A 20,014-nucleotide genomic window follows, 5' to 3' on the forward strand; every position below is an offset into this window, starting at 1 on the left:
TGAAAGGACTCTGACCAAACTGTTAGCAGCAGCTGGCTGTGGCATGGGGGCAGGCAGGAAGTAATGGGAGGGCACAGATTTCCTCTTCTTATTATCCACGTTTTTGTCCCATGAGAACTTTTTTTCCTCACAAAAGTATACATCACTTTATATCTACTAAAAAATTGTTCATCTTTTGAAGTGGGCAAGAAAACTCAACAAGGCAGCTGCAGAAAGGAGCCCAGGGAGAAAACGGAAACCCCGAGAACGGGGCCTTCAGGGAGAAGGCAGGGCCTGCACGCCAATGCACGGGGGAAGCGTGGGATCTCCACCTGGGGAGGCCACTGCAGACTTCCGGGGAAGAAAAGGGCAGACACTGCAATGCCCGGGGTAAAAGTGAGGTGGGGAGGTGCTTCCAGTCACCCTGGAGAGCAGCTGCTCGTTTGAGCCAAGCCTGCCGGAGGTCACTGCACTGGGGGTCCTGGCAAGCGCCCAGCGTGGGAAGGAGCCGGAGAGGCTAGAGGGGACACTGGGAGGGGGAAATGGCACTGGGCAAGTTTTGCAAGAAGACTTTTAAAAAACTTATTGTTACTTTGGATTTTTTTCACTCTATGTAGCCCAGGCTGTCACGGGAACTCACAATCCTCCAGACTTAAAACATGAGGGGCTGGCCTGGAGAGATGGCTTAGTGGTTAAGCGCTTGCCTGTGAAGCCTAAGTACCCCGGTTCGAGGCTCGATTCCTCAGGACCCACATTAGCCAGATGCACAAGGGGGCGCACGCGTCTGGAGTTCTTTTGCAGTGGCTGGAGGCCCTGGTGTGCCCATTCTCTCTCTCTCTCTATCTGCCTATTTCTCTCTGTGTCTGTCGCTCTCAAATAAATAAATAAATAAAAATAAACAAAAAAAATTTTTAAATACTTAAAAAACATGAGGGGGAGCAGGAAGGAAACTGTTGAGAAACTTGTGAGCCACGTGAAGAACTTTGAATTCTGAGTATAAATTCTACTTATATCACTCATATCTCTAAGTCCTAAAATATGTAAATTATGTATGTGCAAAGCAGCATCAACACAATTTAGTTAAAAGTTCCAAAGAAAGGTCTCACTGCACCCACCACTGGGAAGACTGACTTTGGAGGCTGCACTCAGCCAGTTCACACCACTGGGCACGCAGAAACACGAAATGTGACTTCTGCACAAATCAAAAGGCATCCAACGTGTAGCTGACTACACTAAAACCACTAGTGGAGCCCTTTAAGCTGCATATGAGCATGATAGCTCAGTCAAGCTGTTACCAAAAAAAAAAAAAAAAAAAAAAAAAAAAGAAGAAGCAATCAATAAGATGACCTACGTGCATTTAGCAGACAGCGTTTTAGAAGCAGCTATCATTTATAGATTCAGGGGGACAAAGGGAAAATACATAAGGAATAAGAGCATAAAATCTTAGCACTAAAACTGAAATGTTATGAAAGGAATCAAAAAGAAAATTGAAAACTAAAAAAAAAAAAAGGTACAGCATCTTTTCTCAAAAGAATTCACTTGTGCAGGGAACAATTAACCTTGTCCTAAGAGAGGTCAAGGCTGTGCTCGGCAAAGCCCCCAGAATGCTCTGCCTGGGAAGTGTTCTTTTTATTGGCAGCCTTGGAGGTGTCAAAGTCCTAGGGACTCTGGGTCGCATGGTCTTGGCTCAACCTCCAAAGAGCCTGGAAACTGAGGCGCCCCATGCAGGGGTCCACTGTCTCCAGGAGCAAGGTCTAACAACCCCTGGATGCCAGGGCAGGCTGAGCCTCTGGCTGGCATAAGGGAGTTGGCGCTGGCCCCAGCTCTGCTGGAGAGAGCATGGAAGCTAGGAGCTTGCCTGGCTCAGCCCATGCGCCTCCGCGCTGCTGGGGGAAATCTGCATTGCTTCATGGCAGCACACAGTCACCCTGTGAACAGCTGCCTTCAATGAGCTCTACGGTCCCCTAGCAAATCTCTGAGCCGGAGGGTGGTCTAGGTAACTCCTGAATTTGCCATTGATCTTGGGGAAGCCCTGGCTCTGCATCATTATGTGAGGTTAACAATAGATCAGAGATTTGAGATTTTGTGAGGTTAAACACAGGCTAACAGAACTGTTCAGACCCAATGAGGAGAGAAAGATTACAACAGGAAGACACTCACAGCAACATACATCATAAGTATAGGACAGATCTAATCACTGGAAAATATTTCAAAAAATAAAACGGGGCTGGAGAGATAGCTCAGAAGTTAAGGCATGTGCTTGCAAAGCCTGATGGCCTGGGTTGGATTCCCCAGTCCCACATAAGTCAGACTCACAATGTGGCGCATGCATCTGGAGCTCGTATGCACTGGCAAGAGCAGGCCGAGGGGAGCAGAGCTGCTTCCGGCCTCCTAGATGCTCGTGCTGGACGGAAACACCAGGCCATTAGCTAGGAGCGGACAGAAGGCAGCGAAGAGTACAACGTGCAATCTTATAGCAGCTGTTAATGGGTGCAAATGGGCCTGGAGAGATGGCTCGGTGGGCTCAGGTGCTTGCCTGCAAACTCAAAGGCCCAGGTTCAATTCCCCAGTACCCACATAAGCCAGATGCACAAGGCGGCGTGTGCATCTGGAATTCATAGATGAAATAAAATCTAAGGAGTTTAAGGCTTGGGAAGCAGAAAAGGAAGATAACAGAAGCAAAGTAAAAACGAGACAAGCAAAAGCCACAGCAAGACAATGAGCCTGCACCCAACACCGCTAGTGACCTCACCGGACGGCGAGCCCACACCCGACCCCACTAGTGACCTCACCGGACGGCGAGCCCACACCCGACCCCACTAGTGACCTCACCAGACAGCGAGCTCACACCTGACCCCACTAGTGACCTCACCAGACAGCGAGCTCACACCTGACCCCACTAGTGACCTCACCAGACAGCGAACTCACACCCGACCCCACTAGTGATCTCACCAGACAGCGACCCACACCCGACCCCACTAGTGACCTCACCAGACAGCGAGCCTACACCCGACCCCACTAGTGACCTCACCAGACAGCGAGCCCACACCCGATACCACTAGTGACCTCACCAGACAGCGAGCTCACACCCAACCTCACTAGTGACCTCACCAGACAGCGAGCCTACACCCGACACCACTAGTGACCTCACCGGACAGCGAGCCCACACCCGACCCCACTAGTGACCTCACCGGACAGCGAGCTCACACCCGACCCCACTAGTGACTTCACCGGACAGCGAGCTCACACCCGACCCCACTAGTGACCTCACCGGACAGCGAGCCCACACCCGACCCCACTAGTGACCTCACCGGACAGCGAGCTCACACCCGACCCCACTAGTGACCTCACCGGACAGCGAGCTCACACCCAACCCCACTAGTGACCTCACCGGACAGCGAGCTCACACCCGACCCCACTAGTGACCTCACCAGACAGCGAGCCCACACCCGACCCCACTAGTGACCTCACCAGACAGCGAGCCCACACCCGACCCCACTAGTGACCTCACCGGACAGCGAGCTCACACCCGACCCCACTAGTGACCTCACCAGACAGCGAGCCCACACCCGACCCCACTAGTGACCTCACCAGACAGCGAGCCCACACCCGACCCCACTAGTGACCTCACCAGACAGCGAGCCCACACCTGATACCACTAGTGACCTCACCAGACAGCGAGCCCACACCCGACCCCACTAGTGACCTCACCAGACAGCGAGCTCACACCCGATACCACTAGTGACCTCACCGGACAGCGAGCCCACACCCGATACCACTAGTGACCTCACCAGACAGCGAGCCCACACCCGACCCCACTAGTGACCTCACCAGACAGTGAGCTCACACCCGATACCACTAGTGACCTCACCAGACAGCGAGCCCACACCCGACCCCACTAGTGACCTCACCGGACAGCGAGCCCACACCCGATACCACTAGTGACCTCACCAGACAGCGAGCCCACACCCGACCCCACTAGTGACCTCACCAGACAGCGAGCCCACACCCGACACCACTAGTGACCTCACCAGACAGCGAGCCCACACCCGACCCCACTAGTAACTGTGTCGGGCATCGCATGGCTGGAATTCTACGGTTACAAGGTTGCAGGAAAATCATCACTTGGCTCTATACTGTCTGCCGTGAGAAGTCAATAAAATGCATGAAAAAACAGAAGGCTGGAAAATGATGAACCTCAGAGACAGCACAAGAAGGTGGGGATGGGTATTGTGGTGTCAGATGAAGTAAACCTCAGGACAAAATGGGCACTATCAAATATAAAGAGACATTTCATAATGATAAAAGAGCTGACCTATCAGGAAAACAAATCATTAACGCATATTATTATTTCAATGAGAGGATTTCAAAATACAGAGTTTCACAGAATTAAAGGGAGAAACAAACAAATCCACAATGATGGGTACAGCTTGTTAATTAACTATATATATTTAAATATTTTTATTTTTATTTATTTATTTGAGAGAGAGAATGGGCGCACCAAGGTCTCCAGCCACTGCAAACGAATTCCAAATGCAGGTGCCACTTTGTGCATCTGGTTTATGAGGGTCCTTGGGAGTAGAACCTAGATCCTTTGGCTTTGCAGGCAAGTGCCTTAACTGCTAAGCCATCTCTCCAGCCCAATATATATATTTTTGTTATTTATTTGCAAGGAGAGAGAGAATGAGAATGGGCATACCAGGGCCTCTAGTCACTGCAAATGAACTCCAGATGCATGTGCCACTTTGTGCATCTGGCATTGGGCAATAGGGACTCAAACCAAGGCTGTTTGGCTTTGCAGGCAAACACCTTAACCACTGAGCAATCTCCCTAGCCCAGGTAGAGATTATTTTTAATAACCCCCTTAGTAATTCATAAAACATATAGATAAAAAACTCAAAAGGCAAAGATGATCTGAATGACTGTCATATAACGTTTAGGAGACTCATACTCTCTGGTCACTATGAGACCCAACCAACATTTGACAACAGCACAGTGTGATAACAATACTCCTCCACTTATTTGAACTGTTTTTGCACAGCACTGGAGATTGAACCATGGGCCTCGCATAGCTTTGACAAGTGCTCTACCACTAAGTGCCAACACCCAGACTGCAAATATCATACGATTAGACATTTTATGGGTCACGGAAAAATCCTAAGTGAGTTTATAAAAATTTCTAAAGCCCAATGGAAGTGAAGACATCATGGGATATACATAAAGTAGCAGGGAGAGGAATCTTCAACTCTTTAATTTTTTGTTTATTTTTATTTATTTTTGAGAGTGACAGAGAGAGAAAGAGAGAGAGAGAATGAATGGGCACACCAGGGTCTCCAGCCACTGCAAATGAACTCCAGATGCATGCACTCCCTTGTGCATCTGGCTTACGTGGGTCCTGGGGAATGGAGCCTCGAACCGGGGTCCTTAGGCTTCACAGGCAAGCGCTTAACCACTAAACCATCTCTCCAGCCCCCTTTCATATCTTTAAATGGTTGTATGGGAAGAAGGAAACATTATCAGTCATTTGAGGTTGGGCTTTGAGTAGTGACAATGAAGACTCAAAGCAGAAGAATGGTAAATATACAAGCGGAAGTAAACAAAATAGGAAACAGACAAGCACTTAAGACATCAGCAAAAACAAAGATTAGTTCTTTCTTTTAAAAAAAGTCAAGAAAAATGGGCTGGAGAGATGGCTTAGCGGTTAAGCGCTTGCCTGTGAAGCCTAAGGACCCCGGTTCGAGGCTCGGTTCCCCAGGTCCCACGTTAGCCAGATGCACAAGGGGGCGCACGCGTCTGGAGTTCGTTTGCAGAGGCTGGAGGCCCTGGCGCGCCCATTCTCTCTCTCTCCCTCTATCTGTCTTTCTCTCTGTGTCTGTCACTCTCAAATAAATAAATAAAAACTAAATAAATTAAAAAAAAGGTCAAGAAAATTGGTAAGTTTCTAGTCAGAATAATCTAGGGAAATGTGTGTGTGGTGGAGAGACAAGTTTATACCAAGTCCAAGTCTTTTTTAAAAACTTAATTTATTTATTGGGGGGGGGGTAAGAGAGAGAGAAAATGGGCATGCCAGGATCTCCAGTCACTACAAACTCCAGATGCATGAGCCACCTTGTGCATCTGGCTTCCATGGGTCCTGGGAAATTGAACCTGGGTCTTTAGGCTTCACAGGCAAGCGCCTGAATCGCTAAACTGTCTCTCTAGCCCCCAAGTTCCAGTCTCAGCCATGAAGAACACTTCCTCCCAGCGTCTGGAAGTACGACAAGAATAATAAGGACACATTGCAAACACCTTTAGGCCCCCAAATTCAACAAGAAATGAAGAAGTTTTGAGGGGATACAACTTACCAAAACTGACACGAGATGAAAAGGAAAGTGTGAGCAGTTCTAACGTGCAGTATCCCAAGTGCAGGCTCGCGCCCTCGGACCTGCCCGGCACGCCACGGCGGGCTCTTCTTCCTCTTTGTTCCCATGCTGCATAATTTCAGGCTCTTGCTCTCCAGCATTCCCGCTGCTCGGTCTGCGTGCACGCCTAACTACCACCCTTTAGCCTATCCCGAGGGCTCATCGTGCCGCAATTCCTCAGACCTGCCAACCTGTTTTCTCTCATCTCTTCTTTCACACGCTCCTCACCACCAGTGCCATTTCACTTGGACAAGCCCCTCCTGCGCTGCAGAGCCCCTTGGAGCTGATCTCTGCGGGAAGCTCCCTGGAGAAAGCCATCTCCATTCCCCAGACTCCCCCTTCTAGGAATTTCATGGCAACACATTTATGAGGTCCCTTAGGGATTATACAAAGTTCGTGACGAGCTGGAGAGATGGCGAAGCAGGTAAGTGCATGTCTCACACAAACATGAGGGCCTGAGTTCAATTCTCCCACACCCACATAAGTAAGTGGGCAAGACACGCGTGTCCGTAACCCCAGTCCTGTGGGGAACAGAGACTGGAGACTCACTGGGGCTCACGAAAGCAGCAAGCTGCAGAATCACCGTGACTCCACGTCAAGGAAACGCACAGCCAAGCAATGGAGGAGGGCACCCCGGTGCCTTTCTCTGACCTCTGTTCACGGAGCATACATATATACACCCATGCGCACCTATCACACACACCGCGGCACACATACTACACACATGCATACACATGAAAAAAGATGCAATCTTTAGAGGTAGGGCTTGAAAAAGCAACTAGATAGAATCTTGGTGTCCCATGTATGAATCTTTTCCTCAACAAAATGATAAGCTCTCTGAAGGTAAGGACTGTTTTAGGGTCTGTACCCCTTAAAGCAATTATTCAGAATTAAGCACTTAGTAAAGATTCAATGAATCCTTATAACCTGAACAACTGTGCAAAGACAAGAGCTTATTACTACAGCTCTTGCCCGATTCTCTAAATTCATCCGGTGTCACTGCCTTCTCTAGGGTTCTACAGGTCTTTCTCTGCATGGGGTTAGTGGGTAAGGGAGGAGAAGTGGTGAGGCGGTATCAGTAGAGAGAGGTGTCTTATGTCAGGGGTCAGGGAGATGGTCTAGCAGTTAAAGACGCTGGCTTGCAAAGCCTGCTGTCCTGAGATTACTCTTCCCCAGCACCCCTGGAAAGCTGCCCACAGAGCGGCACGTGTGCATCAGTAATCCCAGCGTGTCCACGACAATGGAAGGCAGAGCCAGGAGAACTCAGATCTTGCGAGACAATGAACTGGCATTTGCATCAGCACGAGATCCTGTCTCAAACAAGGTGGAGGAAGAGCACAGACACCTTGAGGTTGTCCTCTGACCTCCACGCGTGTGCCGTGGCATGCATACACCCACACATGCATACAAGCATGCAAATAAACACATCTTTTTTTTTTCCCTAAAAAGTAAAAGGCATGGGCTGGGGAGATGGCTCAGTAGTTGGGGGTGCCTGCTGGCAGTGCCCATGTGGAGCCAGGTGCACAGGGGGTGATGGATGCGTCTAGAGTCTGTTGACAGTTGCGGGAGGCCCTGGAGCACCCATTCTCACTCTATCTCTGTCTCTCTCTCTCTGTTCATGAGTAAATGAATAAAAAATATTTAACGAAAAAAAGAAGAGAAGACAGATGAGATTCTTGCTCTACAGCCAGTAGCCTCTGAAGGCATGTGAGTTCGCCGTCTGGCCTCTCCACACTGGATCCTTGGGGACACACAGCTAGCTGGGGGGGGGGGCCTCTGGGCACAGCAGTGACTTCAACTATGCTTCCAAACACATCTGGATGTTCCACTCACTAGGTCCCACATCTGTTCGGATACACATGGAGTGAGTGTCTTCTAACAAGTGCCCACCGCCCAGTTATCCATGCCGTCTCTCCACTCCCCACAAGCTCCCTCGGAACAAACACGTCTCCGCCGGAACTAAGTGCCATCAAAACTAACCGCTGATCTAGTTGCTTTAAATAGGTCCTTCACACAATAATTGTGCATTTATACTAAAGCTGTGTCTTACGTGAATATACATGATTCTGAGGAACACATCCTCTGGGGTTCATTCACTAAGGTTAAAAAAAAAAAATATCCCTGTGAGCAAAGGCTCTCTCAGACTCGTGCTGGTGACTTCCTGGCACTGACACACGCGCAGCTTGACGCCACCGTCACCCCCTTCCCTCTAATTAGATCCATGTGGCTGCTCTTCTCTCTGCGCAGATTAAAAGGCTGGCTGTCTTGTTTCCCCAGCCCTGCAGCGCTCTAGTCCCGGCACTGGATGACAGAAGGGACCTGTGATCTACAGCCGGCAGGCTCAAGAGAATGTACCAGGAAGAAAGGCACCAAGGACACTCTTGAATAAAACCCACACAAACTCCTGTTTGTTTGTTTGTTTGTTTTTTTAAAGACGACGGTGCCTCCAGCTCTTTCCAGCCCACGACACTAACCCAGGGTTCGGCCAGCAGCCCTGTCCTTACCCAGGTTGGAGGATGCCCGGCCCTCGGCTGCCCGGTCCTTAAGGTCCTCGGCGATGCCCAGCTGCTGCTCGTGGTACTGCTTGGCCCTCTCCAGGTCCTGCATGCACCTGGCGGCGTGGCCGAGGCCGGCGTAGGCCCGCATCTCGATGGCCTTCTCGGCCAGCTCCTGCGCCAGCTCCAGCACGTAGTTGTGGTAGGACATGGCCTTGTCAAAGTTCCTCCGGTAGTGGTAGGCGCTGCCCAGGTTGCTGTAGGCCCGGGCCTCCTCGCGCTTGCTGCCCAGGTCCTTGGCTATCTTCAGGTGCTGTTCGTGACACTGCACGGCGTTCTCGAAGTCCCCCATGGCGATGTACACGGCTCCCATGTTGCCAAGTTCCCGGGCTTCGGAAAGCTCGTCTTTAGACTGCTTGGCAAGGAGAACACACTGCTTGTGACTGGCCAGTGCATTGGGGTAGTCGCCAATGGCCGTGTACACGTGGCCCAGGCTGCTCAGGGCTGACGATGCTGCCTGGAGAGAAAACACAAGGCAGGGAAATGAAGACTCATTGGGACATGACTTTGGCTTGTCTCAAAGAATTCATCGGGAATGATCAATCCGTTTCCCCAGGCGCCCTCTATCAGTGACCCACAGACCCACCCAGAACTGATAAAGCATGTCCCACAGCAAGGTCCCAGGAGATGATGGCAACCTTATCAGTAGCTCTCTCCACGGCTGACCTCATAGGAACAGGTGGTGGCTCATGGGACCTTCATCTTCAAGGCTTATGGACACTGCTAACAGTTGCTGTGATATTACAGCTCTGTCAATACTTAGCAACCTCTGTGGTACCAGAGAGTGTCTGAGAAAGCCCAAGTTCGTGGCTCTCTCTGGTGGGGCACTGGGCATGGTAGGAAATCCATGCTCACCCTCCTCGCTCCTGGCATTCATCTGCATGGTCTCCTAAAGCAAACGGATGCGGGCGTGAGGAAGAAACCTCCACGATGGAAAACCTCGTGAGCTGTGACTCGCTGGAGGGTCCTGCTCCCTTAGCTTGTCATCAGTGATGGTGACAGTGGTGTCCTCAGACTTGGATGAAGATCCGAGGAAAACAATGGGTGGGTTACAGCTAATGCCTATGAGTGGCCAGCCCCCTCTTCAGGTGCCAAGGCTCCCCCTTAGCTTTTCCTGCTGTGAGCTCCAGCCTCTCAGCGCAGGGAGAGGGTTGTCTTGCCAGACCCCTTACAATGTCGTTCATTATTCATCTATGTCTGGTCCAAAGAAAGGTGCCCAAATCCTATCTTATCTTTAAAAGTCTTAATGGGCTTCAGGTGGAGAGATGGCTCAGTGGGTTAGAGGGATAGAGTGCCCCCACTCATGCATGAGGGTCCCAGGGGCCCTGAGGCTGCCTGAGTTTGAGTCTCAGGCACCCACATGGATAGCTGGATGAGACCATGAACATCTAAAACCCTAGTCCTGTGGGGAAGGGGGCTTGGGGACAGGGGTCTGGATATTAGTTGGGGCTCATGAAAACGGCAAACTCCACGATCCATAAGGGAGTCCGTCGCAAGGAAACACGTGGATGAGCAGCGGAGGACACCTGATGCTCTCCTGTGGCCTCTGCGTCTTAGCACACACGTCCATGCCCTGCACACGCAGCACACTGCGCAGGCTGCCCACGTACGCACACGTGCACACATGAAAAAAATCAAGGGGGCTGCAGGATGTGGCTTAGTTGTAGTATTTGCCTAGCATACACAAAACTCTGGGCTAACCCTACCCCCCAAACCAACCACCAGCACACACGAAGATTAACCATTAGAGCTGTTAAGGAAAATGGCTCTGTGTCGGCGCATGGACGCTTCTAGAATCCTAATGCCTGCCTGCAGTCTTGTCCTCTCGTCTTCAGTTTCTAAGCCTCATGTGCAGAGCCAGTGCAGCTTTTCTCCGCTCTTCTTTTCATTCTGAAACTTGGAAGCTTTCCTCCTCTCTCCCCCTTCGTTATATGCCTGTAGCCATGCCCACCTTGTAGCATGAACCCTTGACCCTGGCAGAACAAAGGGTACATTGGGTCACAGTGGGCAAGGAAGTTTCCAGGGACCTCTGGCTGGGGAATAACGATGAGGTGATGCTGTTCCTACTGGTGCAGAAGTAGGGGTGTGTGTGTGTGTGTGTGTGTGTGTGATGTATTCTATGGCTGTGCCCTTCAGAACACTGTTTTATTAATATTTTATAGAACGAGTAACTTGCTATCCTATTTTCTTCGCTTGTGAAGTAGCAGTTCTTGATCAAATGGCTGAGGCCATTTTTGCACAGTGCTCCATATTGTTTCAAGCTGCTCCCCCCCACCACACAGACGTTCGGCCAGAGATGTAGGAAGCAGAGAGGAAATAAAACACTTAGGATCGACTTGTTTGTTTTGTCTGCGATGCGGTCACGATGCCACCGTAGCGTGATTCTGACAGCGGCGGCCGTGGTGTCACCAAGCAGTGTGCCACTTGTGTGCTGGCCTGGGGTTCCTACTCGGGGTGTCTGGAGAACCGGGGATGTGCTGCTAAGCCTTTCTGCTGCTCACCCTCCACCTGCACCCCACCCTGACAATCTTTCTCTCCCTTGCTGAGGCCTGGGGCCTCAACCTCTTTCCCCTGCTAGCAGCCCTCACTTTTCTACCCAGGCCTGGCTACGGAGGCCGAAGCCCACATATGCGCCACCCCTGCCCTGGCTGCGGCTTGCAAAGCGTGGAGAGACGAAGGCGCTCTTCTCTGGGGTGCCGGGCAGCTCAGGATCACACATGTGGCTGGCTCTAGGACTTTTATGTCTCTGAGCCTCGGTTTCCAGGCAGACACTTCTGGCCTCAGCAGTAAAGCCTGGAGTTAGTGTTTTCAAATTCAGCCCTGAGTCCCTGTCAAATGTGTAAACCATAAATAATTCACTAGTGAGCTCCACAGAGTAGCTGTGGTCGGACGTAATGAGCCTTTGAACACTGCAGGGGATGGATTTATACGGCTCGGGGCAGACACAACACCCTGGGCGTCACTGTGCTCGGGAACTTCTGGTTTATGGCAACTCCAAATGATGGCTCTGGGAACTTCTGCTTCTGGCTCGTCCTTTCTCTACACACCAGGGAGACATAGGCACTGCCTTACTGAGCTTTCTGAACATAAGGGGAGGGAATCGGCTCCCCCTCCAGGGGTGGGGGTGGGGGAGACTGGCACATCAGCTCTTCCCTGGCACCTTCCAGCTAGCAGACGGCAGGGCTCTTCATGGCAGGGTCTTGCCAGCCCACATCTCTGGGAGGAACTTGGTGATTTACGAAGCATGCATCATAGCTTCTGAAACCTGAGCTCGGGGTCAAGGAGTGAAACAGGAGTGAGTGTCGCAGGCACTGGCTGTAGGATCCTAGCGAGTCCTTTGACTTTTTCACCCTGACTTTTTCTGTGTGTGTACACACATGTTCATGTAAGTGTGGGCACATATGTAGGGGTGTACATGCATCTCTGTGTGTGTATAGAGTCCAGAGTTTGCAATTCAGTATCTTCCTCAATCACTCTCCTTATTCTTTGAGGAAGGGTCTCTCACTAACCCTAGAACTCACCAATTCAGCTAAGCAGCCAGCCATCAAGCCCCAGGGATTGTCCTGTTTCCAGCCCCTGGGATGGAGATCACAGGCACATGCCACCACGCCTGGCTTTTACATGGGTTCTGGGATCTGAACTCAGGTCTTCATGCTTGTGCAACAAATACTTTCCAGGCTAAGCCATCCCCCTCCCACCCACCGTCCTTACCCCTTTTTTATTTTAGAGAGAGCAAGAGACAGACACACACACAGAGAGAGAGAGAGAGGCACGGGGAGAATTGGCATGCCAGGGCCTCAGCCACAACAACCGAACTCCACACACTTTCGCCACCTAGTGGGCATTTGTGACCTTGCACTTGCCTAATCTTTGTAGGTCTAACTTACGGGGGACCTGGAGCAAGATCAAACCTGGGTCCTTAGGCTTTGCAGGCAAGAGCCTTAACCACAAAACCATCTCTTCGGCTCACCCTGTATTCTTTCTTTACAAAATGGTGCTGATAATAGTACTGCACACTTCACAGGGCTGGGATGGATAGGACGAGACAGCGCCTTTGTAAACTGCATGGTGCACTGTATGTGTGCCCTTCGGGTGTACATGTGCTGATGGCTGCTTGGGCAGGGCTGTTTCCAACACCAGTCACCATGGCCAGACATCTCCATTCCTATCCATTGCCATGGGAAATGAGGTGTTGTCTTGTACAGCTCCTGGGCAAAGAACACTTGAAGGTGTTCCTCAGCTAAGCCTTCCAAGTTCACCACTGGTGATTGTTGCTGCTCCTCTTCTGTAGAAGAGCAAAGACCTGAAGCAACATCTGGGGTTGTGGAGGGGATCTGAAGACCGGCAGTCAACTGAGAATCACGGGCCCACTCCAAGCAGATGCTGCATTTGCCACTAAGGTTCACCCTGCCTTGGTATGTTAAATTTGCTGAGGTTTTTTGTTTTTGTTTTTGTTTTTGTTTTTGTTTTTGTGCGTGTGTGTGTGTGTGTTGGGATCATAGCAGCTGCTTTCCAAAGAGGAGGTACTTGGCAACATCTGTATTTGAATACTAAAATGAATATAAACAGTTACACTGACAAACTATATGGCCAGAATAAGACAATAGTTTTCTCTTCTTGCAAGACAGAAATTACTTCCATTATTTGCTTTTAATGATTTTAAAATATTTAATTTATTTATTTGAGTGTGAAAGAGAGAGAGAATGCAAGAAAACGGATGCAATAGGGCCACTGCAAACAAATGCCAGACACATGCGCCACCTTGTGCGTCTGGCTTATGTAGGTCCTGGGGAATCAAACATGGGTCTTTAGTCTTTAGTCTTCACAGGCAAGCAGCTGAACTGCTAAGACCCCCTTTAAACATATCTTACTATGAGCCGGGCGTAGTGGCGCACGCCTTTAATCCCAGCACCCGGGAGGCAGAGGTAGGAGTATTGCTGTGAGTTTGAGGCCACCCTGAGACTCCATAGTGAATTCCAGGTCAGCCTGGGCTATAGTGAGACTGTACCTCAAAAAACCAGAAAATTATATATATATCTTACTATGAAGTATGACTGAGAGGAGGACATGAAGTGTGGCATTGTGCACGACTGAATTAAGAGGCTGTTCAGATGGAAGCATGTTTGGTGCAGTCTGTCCCCCAGTTAGCCGTATCTGAGGCTCTGGCCCCCACATACAGTGTCATCTGATCATTGTTTCAAAACTCACGGGTTACTGCTGTCATGTCCACTTGTGAGCAACCATGAGCTCAAAGAGGCCAAAGAGTCAATGTAATCAAGTATAATGACAATGGTGCCAGGGTCAGGGTCACACTCAGGAGGCTGCAGCTCTCCTGCACACTTAACAACGGAGTTCAGACCGTATTGATGAATTCACAGCCCACACAGAGGACTTAAACAGGGAGTGACGTCCCCTTGTCCTGTCACATACGTCTGTGAAGCAGACAAAGCCAGAGAGGTCCTCAGAAAGACCCAGGCAATGCTGGACTGATGAGGTGAGCATTTCCAAGCCACCTGGTGTGTCTTCAGCACGGCGACATGAAGGGCAGTTGTAGGGCTTCTCTTTGGTGGCAAAGGCTGTGCATCCCTGCCTGGGTAGAGCCAGCAAGGTTGGCTACGTGCCCTGCCTCTGCTAATTAACATGACCGTTTTCTAGAACACAGCATGTGCTAGCAAGAGCCGGGGCACGTGCCGTCATCCCATTCGTTCTTCTCTTGCTGCAGATGGTTCCACCCGAATTGATCCGCGAGTGAGGAGCTTGTCAGTGTGCACTCGATCCCTGGCTGATCTATAATGAGTAGACTGGGCACAGGAAGTCACCCTTTGTCTTAAGCCCTGGGGACTTTGGGAATGATTGTTATCATAGCACAACCTGGCCAGTCCTGAGCAGCATCCCACGGAGCATGAATTAGTAACTTTATTCTCCAGGAACATATAAGTGAGCTAACTGTGACAGTTAACTGCCTAGTGGTCCAATTATGTGCCAATTACACAAGTTTCTGGATGATAAAACTTGAGGCATTTTTATTTAAAAAAAAAAAAGCCACATTTGAGGAGAGCTAGGCATTAAAACTCAGTCTTAGCCAGTCTTTAAAAGCTCACGTTAATCTAGTCACAAAGTTCTACCTGGTGGTCACTAACCCAAATCACAGATCTATCAGGGGATCAATACATGCACAAAATGAGCCTGTGGCAGCAGACTGGCTCAGGCTCCGTGGGGCCTTATCTTAAATGACACGCACATCCTATTGAGTGAGCACATAGGCGAGCCTGAAAGTCTACCCGGTATCAGCGACTGAGTCAATAAAGTAATTCTTACAAAGGCAAACGATGGTCATGCGCTGCTGGAACTTCTCATTCAGTAGCCACGTAAGACAAAATCATAAGATATTTCATGATCTCTGCCACTGAGGACATTGTCCATATTATCACCCGATGCTCTCTCTTGGGTTTCCTTTTGTTTGGGCCACTGCAGAGCTTATGGGAGAATGGAGCCTCCCCAGTAACAGCCAGATAGAATCCGAAAGCTATGTGCATACTGCTCTGCCTCTAGCTGTGAACCTTCCCTGTCCCTTCGTTCTTCATATTGCGTCTCCCACTTCTGCAAACGCTTCTTGGATTGAAGCAGACACAGCAATGGAACAGTCAAGGGCTGGGGTGATGGCTCAGTGGTTAAGGTGCTTTCTTGGAAAACCTCAAGTTTGATTCCTCATCACCCCACACGAAGCCAGATGCACAAAGTGGTGACTGTGTCTGAAGTTTGTTTGCAGGGGCAGGAGGCCCTGGTGCACCCATAATCATTCTCTCCTTCCCCCCTTTCCTTGCAAGTATAAACAAATTGAAAAATGTGTAAAGGAAGCAGTTAAATTCTAAGGATCTCAGCTGGGAGAAGCTTCCTAAATGGGGTCTTGGAATTGTGAGTGAACTGCCACAGAGAAAAAAGAGGTTCAGCTGAACGAATGGGAGATGTTTAATTACGCGGTCTTCAGTAGTCGTAAATCACTCCCATACTGTCCCTGCTCAGTGATGGCTATCAGGTCAATCAGAATCAACCCCACCAGCTTGTCCCCATGTCCAAACCTCAGCTTGGGGGACTGTTACACAGTTAGTCCAGAGAACAGTGTGCATATCTGAATCCTTTCCTACCATAATAGTTAGAACCGTCGATTTGAATCTGTTGCTTTGAGCTTACAGAGCCATTAGTAATAGTTACAACTTCTCCATGGCAACCTGTCAGCCTTTTCCAATGCTGTGAGGCCAAAGGAGCTTTCATAAAAATTATTTTTTATCAAAATTATATTAGGGCTGGAAGAATAATATAATGTCAGAAAGATCTATTACCAAGACCTAAGAGTTGCTACCACAGGTGATAAATTATTTATAATGCCCAGCATTAATACCGCAATGTTTTCAAGCCAAGGATTTGTAACTGTCCTCTGCAGATGCAAATTAACAGATTAATAAGGAAACAAGCTTTCTGGTGTGAGAAGCCAGGATGACAGATTAGCTATTAAGAGCAATTTATAGGTCATAAGATATGAAAGTTGGCAAGAAACACTACCTCTGCTGGCTCTATAAATAGTAAAACTGCATTTGGTTTCCCAGAGGTATCCTGTTAGACGTTTTAATTATACTATAAAAACTGCCAGAATTTATAATCATTTCATTTTTTAGAAAACTTGATGCCCCGTGTAAACGTGATGCAGGACCACAGGCATGTGAGCTATGTGCCGTAAATGCCGCGCCGCGTGGTGGCAGAGAGCAGCGGCCCTCTGCTGGAGGCTGCAAGTGCCGGGCCCACCAGGAGAACGGCAGAGGAGAGGAGCGGACCCTCAGATTCTCAGTTTCCTAGGGGGTCCCCTCGCTCTTCGCCTCCTAACATCCCTCCAGTGTGGCTGCGCTGCTCACCTTGGAGGATCTGCGCGACACCTCCCTGTCTGGCAGCTCTTTGGCCACGATGACAGTCACAGTGAAACGCCTGGGCTCATGATGGTTCTGTCAGGGAGCCAAGCTGGACGAGAAGCAAAGTGCCCCGCCCACTTGAAATAATCAGTTCCGATGGTCCGGGGGAATTTGCTTCCTACTCGCGATCTCACTGAAGCAGATAACGTAGTCTCACATGACTTTCCTATGACACGGCTCACTCGAGCTCCCGTGTAACAATCTCACCGGGGTTGGGAAACACTGCAGGATGCTGTTTAGTTCCACCCTTGCCAGCCAGCCTGCATTTCAGTGGCTATAAAACCCAATTCTGTAGGGGTTGGAAGGTAGCCAATCACCCTCTGAAGACAGTATTTATACTGAGTCATAAAACGTGGCCTCGGCAGGGCAGGGCAGGATACCATGGAGAAATGCAGAGGCAGAGACATGGGAAACACACGTGCACAAACAAGAGGGGGGTAGACACTTCTGGAAGGAAGGAAGCCCAGGAAGGGACGGCTTATTTGCAGATGCCGGCAGATAACAGTTTAAACAAGAAACCTTGACACTGGGTGGAAAAGGATCCTGCAGACACGTCAGGGAATTATACAACTGAGAACTTCGGCTTCCATCCATGAAGGAATGTCCTCACGCCCTCCTGCTATAAAGGCTAGGTCGTAATGGTGGCTGAAGACTGTGGATACGCATGGCTTCCCAATGTTCAGGGACAAGTGACCTACAACCCCAGCCCCCTCCGTGCTCACTAACTCCAACAGATTCAACCTCTACTCCTGGTGGAGGATTCCGGACCCAGATTTCTGCACAAGAAGCTAGGAGAATGTCAGAACTGGAAGAGGCTCTCAACGTTAGCAAACCCACTGGTTTGACAATATTGGGCAGGAGGGATGGCTCAGCAGTTAAAGGTGCTTGTTTGTAAAGGCTGTCGGCCAGGGTTCAGTTCCCCAGTGCTCTTGTAAATCAGATGCACAAAGTGGAGCCTGAGTCTGGAGTTTGTAGGAAGAGGAGGCCCCAGTGCACCCATTCCTATTCTCTCTCGCTCTCTCTCTCAAATACATAAATAATTGTGTAACAGTGACAGGATTAACGAATGAGGTTTGTCATATATTTTAAAATGCATAGTTTTGCTCTCTAAAATCCCAGCAGCTCTTTAGTGATAAATGCAAACTTTGAGAATTTTAATCAAACTTCAGTGACTTCCTAAACAGCTCCTAATTCTTCCCCCTGAATAATAATCAGTTCAGCCAGTGTAGGGAACACGGTGATCAGCGCTTCCCAGGTTTGGCTCTCATCTCTGCTGGACACTCTCCTCTAAGGAACCCACTCTGTCTCTGGTTCCTTTCATATAAAATGGGGACACATTGTTTATCTCAGTGACTATGATGGTCTCACTTTGGAAGAGCTCAGAATTGTGCCTGGCACTCAGCAGTGTTCACTTACTGCTAGCTCTCATAGATGCTAAACACCAACAAAACCAAGTAAGTTGGTGCATTTTAAAGTCATATATTTATATTAATTTAATCTGATTTGTACATTTATTTAAATTTTAAATGTGCCAAATTAGTGCCCTCCATCCCCTCCCTCATTATATCAATTAAAAAATCTGAAAATGGCATTTCCCGTATGTGGCATTTGTCACCAATTCTTTGGCACAATGAATTATTTGGGCATGGAAGCTCATAAATATTCCTTTTTAGAAACCCTAAAAGAAATATCAAAGATCTAAAAGTGGAACATAAACATGTTCACCAAAGAAAACATTTAATTTTGATCCTACACTATTTTTTTTAAATCGGATTATCGCCGAGTGTGGTAGTGCACACCTTTAATCCCAGTACTCAGAAGGCAGAGAGGTAGGAGGATAGCCACGAGTTCAAGGCCACCCTGAGACTGCATAGTGAATTCCAGGTCAGCCTGAGATAGAGTGAAATCCTACCTCGAGAAACAAAAACAAAAAAATCAGGCTATCATAAAAATATACATTAAGTAGGTTATATATATACTGCTAGATATTTTTTCTTAATTACAAGTATAAGCAAGTTAGTCACCAGGCTAATTTTTTTGGAGGCTAACCCAATAGACTGGTCTTTTTTTTTTTTTAGAGAGAGAAAGAGAGAGAATTGGTGTGCCAGGGCTCCAGCCACTGTAATGAAACTCCCGTGCATGCACCCCCTGTGTGCCTGTACTATCCTATGCACTTGTGTCTTTGTGCATCTGGCTTATGTGGGACCTGGAGAGTTGAACGTGAGTCCTTAGGTTTCTCAGGCAAGAGCCTTAACTGCTAAGCCATCTCTCCAGCCCCCTAATGCTAATTGTTAAATTTTTTAATGGTACGCTTGTTTTAGATAAAAATGAATAAAAATGTGCTAGATTTCTGAGGAAATATGTACTGTAACAAAAAGAAATGACTCTTATTGTTTGTTTTGTCTTTCAAGGAAGGGTCTCGCTCTAGCCCAGGCTGACTTGGAATTCACTATGTAGTCTGAGGGTGACCTCAGACTTATGGTGATCCTACCTCTGCCTCATGAGTGCTGGGATTAAAGGCGTGTGCCACCATGCTTAGTTTAGGATTCGTATTTTTTAACCTTATTTTTATTTATTTACTTGAGAAAGAGAGAGAAAGAGTCAGAGAGAGGGAGAGAGAATGGGTGTGCCTGGGCCTCCAGCCACTGCAAACAAACTCCAGATGTATGCCCCACCTTGTGCATCTGGCTTACATGGGTCCTGAGGAATCAAACCAAGGTCCTTTGGCTCTTCAGGCAAACGCCTTAACAGCTAAGCCACCTCTCTAGCCCCCAGGATTTGTATTTTTATTTAGCATAAAAAGAAAAGAAATAGGATGTAGGTAAAGGAGTCTATTATAAGATAGGACAGAACGAGGCATTTTGAAGGCTAGGGCCATCTTAACCATTTCTGTCACCTCAAAGCCTAGTGGGATGAATGAATGGTACATGGTAAGTGCTCAGCAAATGTTTGGAGAACAAGGCGGCAGTTCATGGGACCCTGGGTTCACATAAGGACAGAAGAAGGGGATGCCTTCCTCAAGGTGGGACTGTAAGAATGAACCATCCATTCTCAAGCCAAAAATGAAAAAAAATCAGGCACACGGACGTACACTCCTATTTAAATGTTTTGTTTATTT

At 48.8% G+C, this 20,014-nt stretch overlaps 1 protein-coding gene across 6 annotated transcripts in view; it reads right to left on the minus strand.

Annotated features, from left to right (window-relative positions):
• Ttc28 (tetratricopeptide repeat domain 28) overlaps nucleotides 1-20,014 on the minus strand; it is a 589,332-nt gene that overhangs the window by 152,708 nt on the left and 416,610 nt on the right. For all 6 annotated transcript variants that reach the window (XM_045132336.1, XM_045132335.1, XM_045132337.1 and 3 more), the window contains one exon: nucleotides 8,885-9,392. In XM_045132336.1, the coding sequence (XP_044988271.1) occupies nucleotides 8,885-9,392 (508 nt within the window). The remainder of the gene's footprint in view (nucleotides 1-8,884; nucleotides 9,393-20,014) is intronic.

This window comes from Jaculus jaculus, chromosome 13 (genome assembly GCF_020740685.1).
Source record: "Jaculus jaculus isolate mJacJac1 chromosome 13, mJacJac1.mat.Y.cur, whole genome shotgun sequence".
In the NCBI taxonomy this organism is placed as follows: domain Eukaryota; kingdom Metazoa; phylum Chordata; class Mammalia; order Rodentia; family Dipodidae; genus Jaculus; species Jaculus jaculus.